General features: G+C 47.1%; 1 protein-coding gene across 1 annotated transcript in view; it reads left to right on the top strand.

The window, feature by feature from the left end:
* The first annotated feature begins 2,125 nt into the window (after positions 1-2,125).
* STOX1 (storkhead box 1) overlaps positions 2,126-18,681 on the top strand; it is a 64,459-nt gene continuing 47,903 nt past the window's right edge. Inside the window, exons 1-2 of the mRNA XM_027840637.1 lie at positions 2,126-2,206; positions 2,297-2,531. Coding sequence (XP_027696438.1) covers positions 2,126-2,206; positions 2,297-2,531 — 316 coding nt within the window. The remainder of the gene's footprint in view (positions 2,207-2,296; positions 2,532-18,681) is intronic.

Here is an 18,681-nt window from a genome sequence, read left to right as displayed (position 1 = left end):
TAGTGGAAAGAACATTGTTTTTTGCAGTGAGAAGACCTGAGCTCAAGTCTATCTTGAGTAAATTATTTCCTCTCTCTGGGCCTCAAAGTCTCCATCTAAAAAGTGGGAGAGTTGGACAATACAGTCTCTAAGATCTTTTCCAGCTTTAGAGCCAATGATTCTGAATCACCAACATCCCTTCGTACAGCAATTGGCTAGATAGAGATGTGTCCCCATCCTGCCAAGTGAGGTCCCTTTGCTTCCTTCACATCCTGGGGTGTCCTGGATACCCCACTACTGGGCCTGGGTGTTTTGGTTCTGTAACCCCATGAAAGCCCTATGGCAATTGTCCGCCCCAGTGGTGGCACCGACCTCCAAATCCTTCAAGTCACAGAATGTTAGAGATGGAAGGAACTCCCAGATGTATTACACGTTCATTAGGTTATGCTTAACAACCTGTCCCTCCCATCCTAGGACAAAGCTCAAAGCTCTGGGCACAGTGGATCCTCACAATGTGCACTGTGCCCCTAATACGATGTTCTGGGCACAGTAGACCTTTGTAAATGTGTGTTCAGTTGTTAGACTCTAATTCAATCTCCTGGATTTGACCAGAGGAAACTAAAGCGCAGAGGAGTGGACATGATTTGCCCAAAGTCACAAAAAGTTGCCATCAGAATTGGGACCAGAACACAGCTTACTAGCCTCTAGTCCCTTCTTCCTTTCACCATGCTGAAGATTTGAGTTTTATATGATCACAGGAGGTTGAGCTCCTACCCTCCTCTGTTCTGTGGGTGCTTCTCCTAATGACATAGGATAGGCCCTTGTGGGACTCCATGCCCCTCACTCATGAGCTGGGGGAGCTTTAGCTTGAAGCAGCTTAGCTTTTATGGGAAAAATCCTTTTTTATGACGACTCAGCTGAGACTCAAGGGTTTAGGGGCAGCACGGGAAGAAATGGGGTTGGTCAGTTTCCTGCAAAATGAGGAAGTTAGATTTAAAAAATGTTTATATCGTCCCACTGAGCTACCAAGAACAATGGATCTTCCTTGGGGGGCCAAACGTGTGCTTCCAAAGGATGAGGATGATATTTGAGGCAGATGAGAGGAGAGGAAGGACTGATCAGCAACGTAGTGAAAAATACTAGAATAGGAGTCAGGAGGCTGGCTGCCCGAGTTCTACACTAACTAGCTATACCCTTTGGGTAAGTCCCTTCTCTCCAACCCTCAGTTTCCTTTTCCCTCAATAGAGGGTGTCCACTAGATGGTTTCGAGGACCCTCCCGGCTCTGACATTTCATGTTCTAAGGTCATTCTGAGGTCTAAGCTCTCCTCGCTCTGACATTCTCCATTCAGCGTCGTTAAGGCAGATGTGTGTGTGTGTGTGTGTGTGTGTGTGTGTGTGTGTGTGTGTGTGTGTGTGTGTGTGTAACCTTTTTGTGTGTCAGATACCTTTTTGGTAGTCTAGTGACCCCCATGGATCCCTTCTCAGAACGTCTGTTATCGACATTCCTATTTGAAGGACATGCTACACTGAGAGGTTAGTAAACTAAGGCTGCAATTATTTCCTCATCCAAGTTACGGCCCCTCTGAAATCTATTCACGGACCCCAGATGAGGAACCCCTTTTCTGAGATCTCTTTCAGCTGTGACACTCTACGCTCAACATTCTAGAACAGAATGTTCCAACATTCTGCATTGGAAGGTGCTTTCACCCTGAAATTCTGGGTTCAACGTTCCGACGTTCTGTATTCTAAGGTCACCATTGGAAGTTGACCTTTCTAACCGTCTTAGTTCTCAGGGCCACGTTCGGGCCCTTTCCTGGGCAGGGGGCTCCCCTTCCCTTCTGCTGAACCCCCATTTTCCCCCCACACTCAGTGGACTTATGGCTCCAGCCCCAGCCCACTTGCTCGCTCGCCTCGCCCCGCTCCGCCCCTTTCCCGCCCCCTGGCGGGGTCCTTCGGGTCCCCGCCTCCGCCCCCAGCCCGGCCCCCCGGAGCCCTGGGCCCCGCCCCCAAAGTCGCGTTCCCTAGGCAGCCGCCGCTGCTGCCCAGTAAGCCGATCCCCCGGCTGCGGGCTGCGGGTTGTGAGCTGCGGGGCGGCCGCCGGGGCGGGCTGGCCCGGGGCTGCGCAGGGGCTGCGGGGCAGGCGACATGGCGCGCCCCGTGCAGCTTGCCCCGGGCTCGCTGGCGCTGGTGCTGTGCCGGCAGGAGCGGGACCGGGGCGCTGCCGGGGCGCCGGAACCGGACCCGGAGCTGGAGCCCGGGGCAGCCGACGCGAGCCTGGACGAGCTGCTGCCAGCTGGGGCCCCGGGGTCGCCGGAGGCAGAAGATGGGGAGCCCGGAGGCCGTGCGCTCTTCCGTGCCTTCCGTCGTGCCAACGCGCGCTGCTTCTGGAACGCGCGCCTGGCCCGCGCGGCCTCCCGGCTGGCCTTCCAGGGCTGGCTGAGGCGCGGGGTGCTACTGGTACACGGGCCGCCCGGCAGCCTGCAGGTGTTGCGGGACGCCTGGCTGCGCCGGGCACTACGCCCGCCCCGGGGCTTCCGCATCCGAGCCGTGGGTGAGTGAGCGCGTGAGGCAGGGAAGGGGAGGAAGACGGGCGCTGCCGGAGTTGGGGACCAGGGGCTCGAGCACCTGTTGGCTGGCGAAGTGGGGGGACGGGGGCTCCAGAGGGCGCGGGCAACTCCGCCTGGCTCTGGAACGCATCAGGTCTTTCTGGAGAGGGAGGGGCTAGGCGAGCAGAGGAGGGAACCTGACCGGCTTCTCTTGGTGTCCCTACCAGGCGACGCCTCGCTCCCTCAAGCGCGGGACTTTTCCCTTTAGGTAGTGAGCTCTCCGCAGAGCAGCTCCTGGGACCGATCTAGTCGGGGCCCTCCTATAGACACCAAAGATTTTGGGAGCAAAGAGCCGCCCCCTTCCCGGCCCCCTTGGGTGGGCGGGCGGGGGTGGCTCTCTCTCTCTCTCTCTCTCTCTGTCTCTGTCTCTGTCTCTGTCTCTGTCTCTGTCTCTGTCTCTGTCTCTCTCTCTCTGTCTCTGTCTCTCTGTCTCTGTCTCTGTCTCTCTCTGTCTCTGTCTCTCTGTCTCTCTGTGTCTCTGTCTCTGTCTCTGTCTCTCTGTCTCTCTCTCTCTGTCTCTGTCTCTGTCTCTCTCTCTCTGTCTCTCTGTCTCTGTCTCTCTGTCTCTCTCTCTCTCTCTCTCCCTCTCTCTCCCCCTCTCTCCCCCTCCCTCCCTCTCTCTCCCTCTCCCTCTCCCCCTCTCCCTCTTTTTCTCTCCCCCCCCACCCCTCCCTTCCATTTGGTTCAGAGCTGTGATTTCATCAGAGTAGGGAACTCCTCGTTCCTTGGAAGAAGGAAACCTTCGCCATCGATGCAGACTGGCCACTAATGTACAATTTACTGGTCTCAGAACGCAGCCTGGGGCGCTGAGCGGGGCAAGAGACTTTTCCTGGGTCACCCAGCTAGTACGTCAGTGACTGGACTTACACCAGCGGTTCCCCCTCCTGTGGACACCTACGATCCAGGGGAGAGGAGAATCGCGATTATAGGCGTGGTCATGGGGCGTGCGGGGAATATTTGGTAAATGATTATGTTGTATTTCTTGTAAGCATATGAACGGTAAACTCTCCGTTTATTTCTTTTCACATTGAATGTGGGGCAGGGGAAGGTTTGCAAAAGCCAAGGGGTCCAGAGAATGGAAGGTTGGGATCCCCTAAACTACTCTAGGGGCTTTATTGCGGAGCTTGAAAAAGTTCAGCCCACATGACGCGAAAGCCCCACTTGTGTTTTGTACAGGTTCAGCTGCAACTCGAGGGCTTCTCTGCGGGCAGTCGGGAAGGGGATGGGGTTGGTCAGTTTCCTCTGTAAAATAGGGGGTTGGACTAAAGGATTTCTAAATCTTTCCGAAGACAAAGCTTTTTTATTCAAAAAATTATCTTGTGGCTACCTTTGGTTTTTACGTCACCCTCATTTTTGAATATATCCCTCACACCGCTCGGGGAGCCATCCCTTGTAACAAAGATTTCAAAGGGAAGAGAAAAAAAGGCCACACTTACACCAAGACTGACAATAGCTGAAGTGTTCCGTCTCCCCTGCCCCCATCCCCTCCGCAGCAGAGGGTGGGGGGGAGCTGAATTTTCTCAGTTCTTCTCAAGGCCAAGTTTGGTCGTTATTATTATGCTGAAAAGAGTGCCTTCTTTTCTTTTTCTTCCCAACATGTATCTTTTTTTTGCCATTTATAGTTGTATTGATGTATTTTATTTTTATGTTACATGTTACTCCCACTTCTCTTATAATAAAATTAAGTATTAAGTATAATAATACAGCGACCTCATCTGAAAGTACACACATTTCACATCTGTAATACCCTTCCTCTGTTTTTTTAAAAATGAACAGAAATCGATTTTCTTTTCATTTCATTCCCCACTCTGTCGAGAAAAGAAAAAAAAAGAAAAAACTTTTTTGTTTCAAATATTCATAATCAAGCAAAACACAGCCCTCCAATGGCTATACACAATATATATATATATATAATACATATACTTCATTGCACATACACACATATATACCTATGTATATGCAATGAGGCTCTTTGCAATGGAGAGTATGTGCCATCATGGCTTCCAGTCCTCAGAACCCACTTTAGACTACTTCAAATCTGTGGTCTTTTGCATGTGAGTGCTGCCTCTGAGGATGTAGCAAGCCCATCTTGCCTTCCTACCATCGTGGGTTCTTCTTGTTCATACCCTGGAAATTCTGTTAGTTGAAGGTACCCCCTCCAAAGGTGCTGGCAGCCTCCCTTGGCGTCTTTGAACATTCCCTGGGTAGAATTGCAGCATTCACCATGTCCATCTGTTTTCCCTTCATGTCACTCCAAGGCCATTCTCTCTCCTTCTCAGAGACCATGGTTGCTTTTTATAATTTACAGATATATGCTGCAGCCTTCATGCGTTTCAAAGATTGCCCTTCAAGTGGTCAGAATTCTGATTTTTCAGAGATTTTTGCGTTCTGGAATTCCCAGTTCTTGCTTTCTGTCCTCAAATCACATTGTATCTATTTGTTTGTACATCTGTTCTATCCCTTTCCTCAAAATGTAAACTCCTTGAAGGCAAGGCCTACTTCCTCTGTATCCCCAGTGCTTAGGACAGAGTAGATGCTTAGGATTGTTTTAATTTTGGACTGATCTGGCTACTGAGCCCCAGTGCTTGGACTGACCTGGGAAGATTGAGGTGCTCAGGGGCGGGGCGTGGGCCCCACCTTCACCTGGCTCTGCTTAAAGCTGGTAATGCTCAGCAAAGCAACTGAAGTAGCTGCCTTCCTGACAGCTCATCAGCTAAATAAACAGGAAAAGTAGTTCCCACATTACCAGCCCCTGAGTGCAAACGCTGCCTGACCTTTTCTTTCTTCCTTTTTTTTTTTTAAAGAACCAGCTGTCAGTCAGACTTTTTCTTGGAGGTTTTTTTTTTTTTGGTTGTTTTTTTTTTTGTGTGCTTTGTTAGAAGGTAGAAAGCTTTAATGCTTTCCTTGAGTCCTCTTTCCAAAGGGTCGCTCTTTACTTGTGCAAAATATCTTTGGACTGGATTCTCAAGCAAAACCCTGCCTTCGGTCCTGTGGATAGACAGTCATAGAACCCAGAACGGCAGAGCCAGGCAGAAGGGACTTTAGAACATAGTGTTAGTGTAGGAAGGGCCCTTAGGGCCCAGAATGTTAGAGCTGGAAGAGACCCTGAGGCATAGAATGTCAGGTCTGGGAGGGGACTTTGGGATATAGAATGTCCTGACTGGAAGGGACCTTGGGACATAGAATGTCAGGGCTGAGAGGGACCCTGGAACATAGAATGTCAGGGCTGGGAGGCCCCTCAGAGACCACATCTAGTTAAACCTTCTCCTTTTCCAGAGGTGTTGACTGAGACTTGAGAAGCCGACAAGTTTCCTGAGTTTCCTTCAGTGAAGGAGCCCAGGTCTTTGGTTCACCCCTGTCAGGGCTCTTTTCTCTGGTGCTGCCTGAAATTTCCACAAGTTTTTCTTGTGAATATTTGGTTGCACTACCCAGTGCTTCTTAAACTGTGGGTCACAACCCCATATGGGGGTCTATATATATGGTATAAAGGTATGGTAGTACTATATCTGCATGGATTTGTGACTGTAGTTGGTTTGAAGGCAGGTTGTTAACAGGTCATTAGCTGAGCCACCTCCCGGTTTGGAGGCACTCTGGCGCAGTGGGAGAGCTGGGACTTTGGATTCCAAGGACCCAGATTCAAATCTCCACTCTCTTACTTTCTACTTTTGGAGATGTCTTTTCCTCTCTGTCCAGTGAAAGACTGGAGCCGGATTATCGGGCAGCCGTCTCCCACTCTAAATGTTGTGATGCAGCGATTCCCTAATCCAGAAGAATCTCACTTCCTCTTTCTCTACACTTTCCCTAAACAGTTTCCTTATTCCAGAACTTACAGTGTGAAAGAGCTGCCTGGGGCCACTGAGGCACAGGGCTAACATGTGCCAGAGGCCCGCCTTCTATGCACTACGCTGCATCGCCTCTCAAAGCACTAGATCATAATCCTGATTATTGTGTCTGTTTAAAGATCCTTTGGGCAGGTCATGGAACGGAGGCAGAGAAGGGGGGACTTATATTTTGCAGTTCCCCTACATCTTATCAAGCCCACCGATTTCCAGCAGTGCTCCCTATCCATGCCTGTCTTCCCTCCTTCCCAACCCTTTATCCGCTGGTCTCTTGTTTCTCTTTCTGGTTTGAATTAGCCATCCTAGGTCCGGTACTTCCAATATTAAATGGAGTTCGAAGAATGCACCAGAGGGGCAGAGGCTGGGCTGAGGAGGGGGTGCTGTGCTTAGGGTGAGATCATGGAGGAGGAGTGGGTAAATCAGAGCCGATAATGATGACACGACATAAGGTACCAGTTAGGTGGTGGTAGCCTTCAGTCCCTTGGCTCCATTCGCTGACATCTGAAAGCCGTGCCATAATTAAGGGAACATTTGAAAGAGTGGAAAGGCAATGAATGGGCTTCTAAACCCCAAGCCCTAAAGTCCAGCTCTGGTCCTCTTAGTCCCTTACTCAGAAATACCAAAAACAGTGATAATAGTTGGCATTTATATGTTTTTAGGGCTTTTAAGGATTGTGCAACGTGGAAAACAACAATGATCTCATTTGAGCTTTGTAGTATTATACCTACCACTGCTGTGGTAGGTGTAATAGCTGCAGCGTTATCATTCTCATTATGCAGATGAGGCAGCTGAGGCTTAGACAAGCAAAAGGACTTGCCTGTGGTCACCCAGCTAGAAATGCCCAAGACTGACTTCAAACCCAGATGCCACCTAACTTCTATACCTCATCTCCCTCCTCACCCCTTTGGCACTTTGATGCAGTGGAAAGAGGATAGGAATGGGAGTCATATGATCTGGGTTCAAATCCCACCACTGCTCCTTAATAGCTTCGTGACCCCTGAGCAAGTCAGTTCCATTCTCTGAGACTCACTTTTCACATCTGCAAAAATGGAGATAATTGCACTGGTACCATCTAAATCATGGGGTTGTTGAGAGGCAGTGGATAGATACAGGAGAGGGAGTAGATGGAGCACTGGACTCCAAGTCCCGAAGGCCTGGGTTCAAACTCTGCCATCGATACGTTCTAGCTTTGTGACCTTGGACAAGTCACAGAACTTCTGAGTGGGCCTCCATTTCCTCATCTGTAAAAAGAAGGGGTTGAAGTCAATGCCTTCTAAGGTCCTTTCCAGCTCTAAATCTGTTCTTTTATTATTTTTTATTTTGTAATATACATAATAGATATTTTGTTATAACCCTTTTATCATTATCGATAAACTTGAAAACACCATAGGAAGGCAATTATTCCAACCCTCTCACGTCCACATGAGAAAATGAAGAGCCGGGGAGATGGAAAAACGAGGTGAAGGACATACAATTGATTGGGGACAGAGCCTGGATTCCACATCTGAGCTCTTGCATTAAGCACATTTCTTGAACTGAACTGAACCCCAGAGCAGGACATGTGATAGGCATGAAGTCTGAAACTCTTCACATTAGGGCCATTGCTTGTGAGAACCCAGCCATGAATAATAGCCAGATGTGTCAAAGAGACCAGAAAATAGCTAGAAGATTTATAGAGCAGTTTGATGAAATGTCTTATAAGGAGAACCTGAGAAATTCAATGTCCTCCAGGCCAAGGAGGTTGGAATTTGGTGGTGGCCTTCGATGCTCTTGCCAGCAGAGTTGATTGATCCAATGTGGGGACATTCAGGCAGCCTCTCAGTGGCCTGTGAAAGCACAGAGACATCAGAGGAAAAGGGACCAGAAGCCTCAGCATTGGTTGGTGCTGCAAGGCAAAAGCACTCGTTACCCACAGTGATCTCAAAAAGTGAGCCCTTTCCCTCTGTGGACCTCAGTGTTCTTCTGTATGGTAACTGGAGTTCTTAGCTCTCAATCCCAGGTGGCTGTTTGCTCTCTGCTGGGGCTGGTTGTCTGGGTAAGTTTGTGGCCCTTGCAGTCAGGGCAACCTTGGGCAAAGCCAGAAGACCCCCAGTGAGCCAGGCCTGTACATTCCAGATATGGAATCCTAGTGCTAGAACATTAGCACCCCAAGGGAACCTCCGAGAATTTAATTCCACAAATATTTATTGTGTCTCTGTGCCAGGCACTGATGGAGAAGCAAGGGGGAAAATGAAGCAGCATCTTGCCCTCAGGGAGCCCTACATACTACAGGGGATTATGACCGTGTCTAACAATCTACAAGAATTTATCCTCAACTTTCTAGAAGTCAGGCACTGTAGGTGGTACAGTGGATAGAGTACTTAGACACTGGGTAATAAGACCTGAGTTTGAATCCTGCCCTAGACACTTACTAGCTGTGTGACCCTGGACAAGTCATTTGACATCCTTCAGTCTCAGCTCCCTGGGAAGATGGGGATAATAATAGCACCTACCCAGCAATGTTGTTGTGAGGAACAACTGAGCTGATGTAAAGTTATGTAGATGGGAGCTGTTATTTGGCACTGGGAACAGAGAGGAGGATTCCTAAATACAAGCTCATTTGAGAAGGGAAAGCGCATTACAATTAGAAGGATAAGGGAAGGCTTCTAGGAGGAGGCAGCACTCCAGGTAAGCGTTGAAGAAAGATAATGATTTGGGGGAGGAACTGCAGTAGCGGTGAAACTGAGGCACAGAGTGGAGAACTGATAAAGCCAGGACTCCAGCTGAGGTGGGACAATGGAAAGATTCTTCAGTCATCAGATCTGGGTTCAGATCTCAACCCCTGCTTACCACCTGGGTGACTTGGGCAATTCACTTCTCTGGGCCTCAGTTTCCCCCTCTGTAAAATAAGAGGGTTGGACTATGGCAGTGCTGACTGTTCGCATCCTTGTCAAGGGAGGACTAGGAGGGAGATCTTTACCCACCTCAGGCCAGATTGGGAGGGAGACCAGGGGGTCCTGAGGGACCAGTGTGGTGATGGCTGGCCTAGGGCACCAGCTCAGAGGCTGGAAAGAGCTGGGAGCCATGGATCCCAGACCAGGGGCCAGGTCTGGCTGTAGAGAGAGGAGATGAGGAAAAGGGGATACCATGCGCTTTTCCCTTCCCTCCTGTGGAATGCCTGGATTCCCTTCTCTCTCACAGGAGGAGAATTGTGCTTTTAATTCCCTCTCTGCGCCACCCATCCTTCTCTAGTTTTCTTGGTCTCATTCTCGTTCTCGATTTCTGCAAAGAATAATAGTAATAATAGTTAAAACAAATGCACCAGTACTGAAAGAGGGAGAAAAAAAACCAACCCTGGATCTTATCCACACAGTGTTGTTGCTGTCTCTTAATTTCATTGCTTGCCTGTTAATCTAGGCTTGATTTAACCAGACATAAAAGAATTTGCATGCTGGAGGGTGTTAATAGTGAACCAGGCTGTGAGGGAGGAAGGAGAGATCAGCCTTCTCAAGCCCTCAGTGCTAAAACAAAACAAAACAAAAACCCACCATTAAATTCTTACTGATACCGTTGGTTTTTTTACACGTCTTGCATTTCCCAATTTCTCTCTCACCCTCTCCTTCCCAAAGAGCTGCCTTTTATAGCAAAGAATTTTTTAAAAAACAGGGCTGGGGGGAGCAGTTCAGCAACATTAACCAACAGCAAAAATATCTGCTTTTCCCCTAGTGTTTCCCACCCACATCCCCCACCTTGGTAAAGAGGAGAGGGCCAGGCTTTTCCCTGTCTCTTCTCTGGGGCCAGCCTTGATCCATATAATTTCCAAACATTCGCTTTCTTTCGTTCTGTTGTCTTTTCCGTTTACGTCATTGTAGTCATGGTTTTCTTGATGCTGTTCTTTTTTTTGGTTTGTGTTAGTTCATATAGTCACTCAGTCAACAAGCATTCATTAAGCCTTCCCATGCTTCTACATATTTACCATATTCATCATTTCGATAGCAACAATAATATCCCATTCTGTTCCTGTAACTTCTTGAGTCATTTCCCAACCAATGGGTATCTACTTGGTTTCTAGCTTTTTGCTGCTACAAATATTTTGGTGCATATGGTGCCTTTCTTTTTGTCATTGATATCTTTGGGGTGTATGCCCAGCAGGGGGGTCTCTTAAGTCAAAGGGCGTAGATAATTTTGGTCACTTTATTTATTTATTTATTTTTGGCGAGGCGATCGGGGTTAAGTGACTTGCCCAGGGTCACACAGCTAGTTAGTGTCAAGTGTCTGTGGCCGGATTTGAACTCAGGTCCTCCTGACTCCAGAGTTGGTGCTCTATCCACTGCGCCATGTAGCTGCCCCCTTTCTTTGCTTTTTAAGTAATTTTGTCAGGGTCCTGCTAACATCTCCCTGCAGTTGTGCCTGAGAAATGAACAGAAGCTGTTTGTTGTTATTGCTGACTTCTGAGAGAGATTCATCCTCCCCGGTCTTTTGGTATTCTCTGGGCCTGAGACCTCAGGAAGCTTTCAGCACAGCCCAATATGGTCAGACCTTCTCTAGGGACAAAGCGCAGAATACAAACATTGTCGTGCAGGGGGCTCCCCAGAGATGCCCTGCTCTGCTGCAAAAGTCTCACCAGGCTCTCTCTCCTAAAATATTCAGTTGTCATTACAGTACGGTGGACCATCCTTATGGGGAGCCCAGGCTCTCTGAGTTAGTTGTTTGTGGAAATTTAGAGCTGTAGAAGACCTTCATTTTTCAGGTGAGCGCAAGGAGGCCCAAAGCGATCGTGAGCTCTGGAGTTAGAAGGGACGTGAGAGGGAAAAGCATGTTCCCTATTTGGGTTAGGGGGAAGTAAGTTTCACAAGGTCATACAAGTAGTAAGTGGCAGAGGGGAGATTCGAATGAAGATCTGACTTCAGACCAAGTTGTCTCTGCTGTCTCAGAGCAGATATAGTGCCCTTGTTCGGGCCATTGGTAATGGCTGCTGTCTTCCTGTTCCTCAGCTCAGCTTCTCTGCCTCCCTTGTTGTGCTAACACCAAGCTTCTGGGATGGATGGAGTCAGAGGTCCAGGGGACCTGTGCATGACCAGCTGTTCCCTTTTTATGGTTCAGAAATGGATATGTGGACAAGCCCAATCGAGGCCTCGACCAAGGCCACGGAGAGAGTGGATGAAGGACCCTTGTCTCTATCTCTTGGATCTCCTGCATTCTCTCAAAGCTTAACTCAAGTACCACCTTCTCCATGAGGCCTTACCAGATCCCCTCAGCCAATAGTGGCCTCTCTCTCCAAATGATCTTGTCTTTATTTTAAATATACTTTGTAGAAGGCAAGCTCCTTGAGGGTAGGAACTGATTCATTACTGTCATTGTATCCCCAGTAGCTAGTACAGTGCCTGGCGCTTAGTAGGCACATACCAAATGTTTGTTGTTTGATTTATTAAAGGGTGAGAGCAGACAATTCAGGACTCCTTAAGCAGATACTCCCAGCAGCAGCAGACTTAATGCCTCAGCTCTGTTTGAAGGTGTGAACTTGTGGGCAGCCATGCTAATTCCAGAATTGAGATTCCTCCAAGTTTAGTGATTTTATTTTTCTCCCTTCCTAACTTCTAACACTCTTTGGTGGTAGCTGATTGTTAGTTTCCCCTAAAACAAGGGGACAAACTGGAGCCTTGGACCCAAGAGGTACATTTTCATGATCTTTTATGCTCTGGTCCCCAGAGTGGTTTTGTTTTCATTCGCCAACCAAAGGGGTGGGTCTCAGGATCTAGAGGGAGACGGCTGTGAACTGTGTGCCCTCTGAGATGTGTACATTCTTTGTTTGCAGTCAGGAGGCAAGAGATAGAGAATGGATCATAACCAGTCTTTGGGAATCTGATGCCAGAATAAAAAGGACTGTCTTTGTGAACTGTGGGCCTGACCTCTGTGTCTAGGTGTGGGGGAAGTGCTGCCTTTACCTGCTGGTATTTTTGTGTCTTCCCTTGGGTCAGGGGAGAGGATGTTAGCCAAGAGTTGAGTAGGTATGTGAGTGAAATACTCAAAAACCCACTATGGAGTCAGCAGGTTTCTTGATTGGCTGAGAGTGACCCTGAGATTGTAGAACGGGTAAATGAATTAGATCTGGTGCCCCAGGGTAGGCAAATCCCAAATCAGCGATGAGAGGGGATTGGTTAGAAAGGTCCCATTCTCTTTGGGGCCATAAACATGGATGCCTGGTAGGGGCTTTGGCACTAGAGAGGGGGGTGGGGATGAAGCTAGTCAGAGGGAAGTTTAGTAGAGACCCGGTCAGCTGGGGAATTTAGGCTTCACCTCTTTAGGAAAGATAGAAATCTTTGGGACAAAGTTTGCATTCTCTGCAACTCTTTATGTTACTCTTTTCCTTTTTAACATAACTCTTGGAGATATGCTGGTATCGTCTGGAATTTGTGGTGACCAGGGGTCAGAAGGGACGGAGGGGCAGGGGCACTAGACTATGGTAACCCCTTATGGTTAGAGCTAAAGAAGGGAGAATTGGTGTAGAGGGATTTGGAGTCAGAAGATCTGCTTTGTTACTTCCTTATGGGAGGAAGCATGGAGGGTAGTGGGCAGAGTGCCAGACTTAGAGTGAGGAAGACCTGGGTTTAAATTCTGCCTCCAACATTAATCCTCACAACCCTGCAAAGTAGGTACTGTTATTATTCACATATTATAGTTGAGGAAACTGAGGTTAACAGAGGGTGTGTCCAGGGTCACACAATTAGTAAGTTTCTGAGGCTAGATTTGAACTCTGGTCTTCCTGACTCCAAGCCCAGCACTCTATCCACAGCACCACCTAGCTTCCTCATAGAGCTTAAGACACTTTTCTCACAACAACCCTGGTAGTATTCCCTTGTTACAGGTGGGGAAACTGAGGCTCAGAGAGATGAAGTAATCTGCCCAGGATCATAAAGCTAGTAACAGAGATATGATTTGAAGCCAGGTCTTCTGACTCCAGAAAGTACTCCAGAAAGCCCTGGAGCCAAAGTAGAAAGAGTTGACTCTGGAGTCACAAGGCCTGGGTTCAGATTCTGCTTCTGATGATGACCATCTGTATGACCTTGGGTAAGTCACTTTAACTTCCCCAGGTCTCAATTTTCTCATCTCTAAAATGAGGAGATTGGACTAGATAAGATGACCTCAAGCTCTAGATTTATGAACCTTTAATTCTTTTGGACTGTATCAGAGCCAGAAACCTCCTTCCCACCCCCTCCCCACCGACCTGGTCAGCAGGAGCTAAGGTCAGATCCTTTGCCGATCATAACAGTTCCCATTTCTATGGCACGTTAGGGTTTACAAGGTGTTCTAGGAAGGTGAAAGGTTAATGGTGACAGCTTGCAGAACAGCCACTCAGGGAAAAGACATAAAAACAGCCACTTGGCCAAACAAGTTTGTCCTCCAGTTCCCCCACTCCGAAATTTATAGCTGGGTTGTCTCTTCACCTCCAGCCTTTGTCTTCTAGTCTCCTGTCGCTTCATAAAAGTGTCGGGAGACACCTGGAGAGCTCATGTATCCCATTCCCTTTAACTGCCTTGATTTGTCTTGTATTCCATATGTTCCCGTGTGTTTGAGGGGAAAATGGGCTTTTCATTAAATCTGGAATTAGCCTGTTTTCCCCAAGGTCTATTTCTGGAAGAGGAATATCCTCCTTCCCCTGGTCTAGAGGTGACGTAACAGAGCATAGCCCCAGCCCACCCTGAAGCAGCATTGGGTTTGAGTTAATATTCCAGATCTGCTCCTTACTGCCCGGGTATGATCTTGGATAAGTCATTTCCCTGTCTCTGAGTCTCAGTATCCATATCTGTAAGATGATAGGTGGTTGGTTTAGGTGACTTTTGAAAGGCTCACAATTCTAGCTCTAAGCTCTATCCTGCCTGTGTCCCAGCTTCTTGTGATTTGCTGGTCTGGTGGCTAACCTTCCTTCCTTCTAGGCAGCTGAGGCAGTTTTCTGCCATGTGACATGATTGAAGAACTCTGTTATGTCCCCCACCTGCCCCCCAAATTTGAAGTATCTTCATTCTTTGGTGCTTTAGGGGATAGGAGATCTCCTCCATGGTGGGTGCTTCTTCTACATGGTGGGTATAGATGGAAACCCATATGGGTCTTCTTGTCCTGGACAGTGTTTGTCTAGGTGGGACTTTCCATAAGTGTTTCAGACAGGTTCTACCCAAAGCCTTAGAACTTCCTTTTTTTGCATGAAAACAAAATGGCAGGATTGACTTCATCAAAGACAAGTTTCTTTATTTCTAGGTGCCTCCTAGCAAACAACTTCCCAAATGGGAAGTTGGCACCATTTTCATCTTTTATTTGTGTGTTTGGTTTTTTGTTGGTTTTTTTTTTTGGCTAGGCATTGGGGTTAAGTGACTTGCCCAGGGTCACACAGCTAGTAAGTGTTATGTGTCTGAGGCTGAATTTGAACTCAGGTCCTCCTGAATCTGGGGCTGGTGCTCTATCCACTGTGCCACCTAGCTGCGCCTCGCCATTTTCTTCTTATCAAGTGTAGCACAGTATGGCCTTTGGGATTGGGATATAATATATGTATAACATCACACTGGCTTTTTAATTTTTTTGTTGTATTTTTAACTCAACAATCATCAGCAGATGCAAACCTTTCTGTATACAAAGAATTAAAAAAGTGAGTTACATATGAAACTGAATTTTAGTTACTTGTTTGCTTTTCAAGTGTATTTTAATTTTACAAGGTAGCACCAAAATTGCTCATTTTAGTATGTTTCTGAATTTTTTTTGCTTTCTTATCCATATTCTTAAATGTCTTATTGATCTTTATTTCTCCATTCTGACTTCTGTCTTTCTTTTTTTCTCTTCTTTCCATCCTTCCTTTTTCTTTCTTTTTCTCTCACTCTCCTTTCTCCCCTCCTCTCCTTTCCTCCTTCCTTTCCTTCCTTACTTCCTCTCATCCTCCTTCCCTTCCAAGGAGCTTACAATCTAAAAGAGGTAGACAAAACACGAAAAGGGAAAGAGGATCTACCAGAAGGTCGCTGGTACAGGGGCATGATATTTGTGGAGTCAAAACCAAGCAGAAACCCTGATGGGAAATGAATTTAGCTGTAAAAGTCTGGGCCCTCATAAAGGGAGTCCTGGGGAGGAATTCATTACTCTGCCCTGCAGCCCTCCAATTAGAGGGGAGAGGCAACTGAGAATGCTAAGGAGGTTTTGAGTATCCAAGTTGAATCAGGCTCTAAGATGATGAGATTTCAGATGATGAGCTTATCCTGAGGGAGGCATGAAGTTCATGGAGTAGAAACCAAGCAAAGTGGGTGATGGGAAATCAAGCCTTCTATGAGTGCTTCCCAATGGAAAAATCACCTTTTCCCACTTGAGTCTCAGGAAACAAATTTTCTGTATTTTGTATTATTTTTCGTATTTGAATCTGTTTTGTAGTTTTTTTTCCTGAGGACAGTGCTTAGCATACAGTAGGCACTTCATGTGTGCCTACTGAGTTATTGACTTATGTATACTCACATTTTCCTAACTCCTATTATTGATGCCTTGTGTTTTAACATTACAATACTTTCTGGCTGTATCTCCTAGCCTAGTCCTGGACTTGAACCCTCCCTTATAACAAAGAAGCACAGTTAAACAAAATCAACTGATACAATGACCACATCTGACAAGGTATGAACACTCTACTCTTCATCGTCAGTGGAGGTATATTTCGTTGTCTCATCTCCAGGACCATGGTCGCCTTTGTTTAGTGATCTTTCTTTCCATTTACATGGTTGTAATCATTGTATATATTCTCCTGGTTCTGCTCACTTCCCTCTGCATCAGTTCATGCAAGTCTTCTCAGGCTTCTCTAGTTTTTCTCATCTTCATTTCTCACTGCCCAGGAGTTTTCCATTGCATTCATGTGCCACACTTAGTACAGACATTCCCCTATTAATGAGAAGCTACTTTGTTTCCAGTTCTTGGCTTACACAAAAAAGTGTGCCTCTGAGTATTTGACCAGGAAATTTGGCCAGGAAACTAGAATATAGAAAGTTAACCCTGAAAGGGGGAAATCTTAGAGATCATTTAGTTACTGAAATGTCATTTTCACTGGTATCTTTAGTTTTTGACATTAGCCAACTTGGACTTCTTGTTGTTCAGTCATTTTCAGTCATGTCTGACTCTTCACGAACCCATTTGGGGTTTTCTTGGCAAAGATACTGGACTGGTTTGCCATTCCTTCTCCAGATCATTTTCTATGTGAAGAACTGAGGCAAACAGGTTTGAGTGACTTGCCTAGGGTCACGCAGCTAGTTAGTGTCTGAGGCCAGATTTGAACTCAGGAAGATGAGTCTTTCTGATTCCAGGCCAGGCACCCTATGCACTGCCTCACCTAGCCAACTTGGATAGCCCATCACTATGTAATGAAAGTCCTCTTTCCCAAGCCCCACTGTCTGTTTATGTCTCAGAGGCACAGACTTTGTATCTGATTATTTTATTTTCCTGATATTACCTTCCTCCTACCCTACATAGCAAACTATCCCATGTAACAAAGACTCTAAAAGAAAAAGGGGGAAAAATACTTCAGCCAAACCAACCCACACATCAACCATGTCTGATGGTATATGTACACCTAGCCCCCTACCTTTTCAAAGATGGGAGGGAGGTGCATTTTAGCAATTCCACTTTGGGGTAAGCTTTTTCATTATAATCATTTAGTCATGTTTACACATGAGAAAACAGGCCCAGAGTGAAAGTGACATGCCCAAGATCACACAGCTAATTAGTGGCAAAGACAGAGATAGAGGCAGGGTCTTCTGACTTCTCTGCTCAATGTCCTTTCCTTACTGGATTCCCAGCATCTCTGCCTGGTCTCTGCTTGTCTTCAGCACTGCCTCTCACACTCCCAGTGTGGTTATTTGATCACCGTCAGACCAATACTGTCGGACCCCAAGGCAGTGGAAATAGCAAAAGCAGCTGCTCCTCGTAGGGGCCCTCCCTCTCCCCCTTGCCTCAGGCTCCCCTTCTTCCCCACCTAGGAGACTTCCTGGCCCACATCTTTTTCTGTTTTTCTTCTAGCTGCCAGATGTTACCTCTTACCTTGCTTAGCTCCACGGCAGCTGAGGGATTGAGTCTGCGTGAGGGATCCCATCCAAAACTGGGTGAACACATCCACAGATTCTTTTGCTGTTAGGCCAGCCAAGCCTGGGACCATGTCTGTGTAGTAAATGAGGGTCTAATAACTGTCTGTGGTGAAGCATGTAGCATATCAAATTAAGAAGAAACAGTTCTCCCATCTGAGTCTCCGCTGTGTGGCAGCGGGGGATGGGGGATGCTGAGCTGGAAGGGACCTCAGGTCATCTGGTCCAAATTGCCCCTTAACAGGACCCTCTCTTAATAATAGTTTCCATTTCCATAGTGCTTTAAGGTTTACCAAGTGCTTTTCTTAAAGTAATCTTGGGAGGTAGGTCATGCTGGGATTATTATAGGATTGTCCCTCTGGAATTAGATGGGCCTCAGTTAGTCCAACCCATTCATCTTGGGGTTCTAGATGAGAATGCTAAGACCCATTGCCTTGGGCCATACTGTAACTGTCAGAGGTAGGATTTGAACCTAGGTACTCTGGCTCCAGAGTCAGCTCTCTTTGTATGATACCATGCTACCTCTCTCCTTTTACTGTGCAGAAACTAAGGCTCAGAGAGGCTAATGACTTGCCCAAGGTCACATAACCACTCAGTGGTGGAGCTGGGATTCATAGAATTAAGGTCTCATGGACTGTGAAAATGAGAAAGAATCTTAGAAGTCATCTGTTCTCATCCCCTTATTTTCCAGAAAAGGAAATTGAGACCCAGAGAGCAAAAGTGATTTTTTTCATGATCACATAGCTACAACATATCAAAGGTCAGGATTTGAACCCAGGACTTATGATCCCAAGCCCATTTCTATTTTTGCCCCACCAAGACAAGCTTCTGATTGAGAACTTCCTAGTGATAGAGAAATTACTTCCTTCCCTGGCATCACTATTAGCCTCTTCAGCAACCCTGGAGTCTCCAGGCAGAATGGTGTTCTGGGACGAGGATGCTGCCTTCAGCTCCGTCTCTCTTTCATTACCTTGGGGTTGGCCCATTGGTAGAATTATAATCATGTGTCACCTCTAGCCAGCTGGGAAGCCATCCATTGCAATGGCGAGCAGGCCCTGGAGCTCACTCTTGCACTATCTGTTGGATTTCCTGCCCCCAGTCTCAGTTGGTTTTTGTTTGTTCACACAGCTGTGGGGTTGCAAGGCCATGTGCACCATATGGCCCAGAATTAGAGGATTTCAGAG

Source organism: Vombatus ursinus, unplaced genomic scaffold (assembly GCF_900497805.2).
Source record: "Vombatus ursinus unplaced genomic scaffold, bare-nosed wombat genome assembly UNPS02014847.1, whole genome shotgun sequence".
In the NCBI taxonomy this organism is placed as follows: Eukaryota; Metazoa; Chordata; class Mammalia; order Diprotodontia; family Vombatidae; genus Vombatus; species Vombatus ursinus.
The sequence above is the reverse complement of the archived record's forward strand: the minus strand, read 5'-3'. Positions and strand labels throughout refer to the sequence as shown.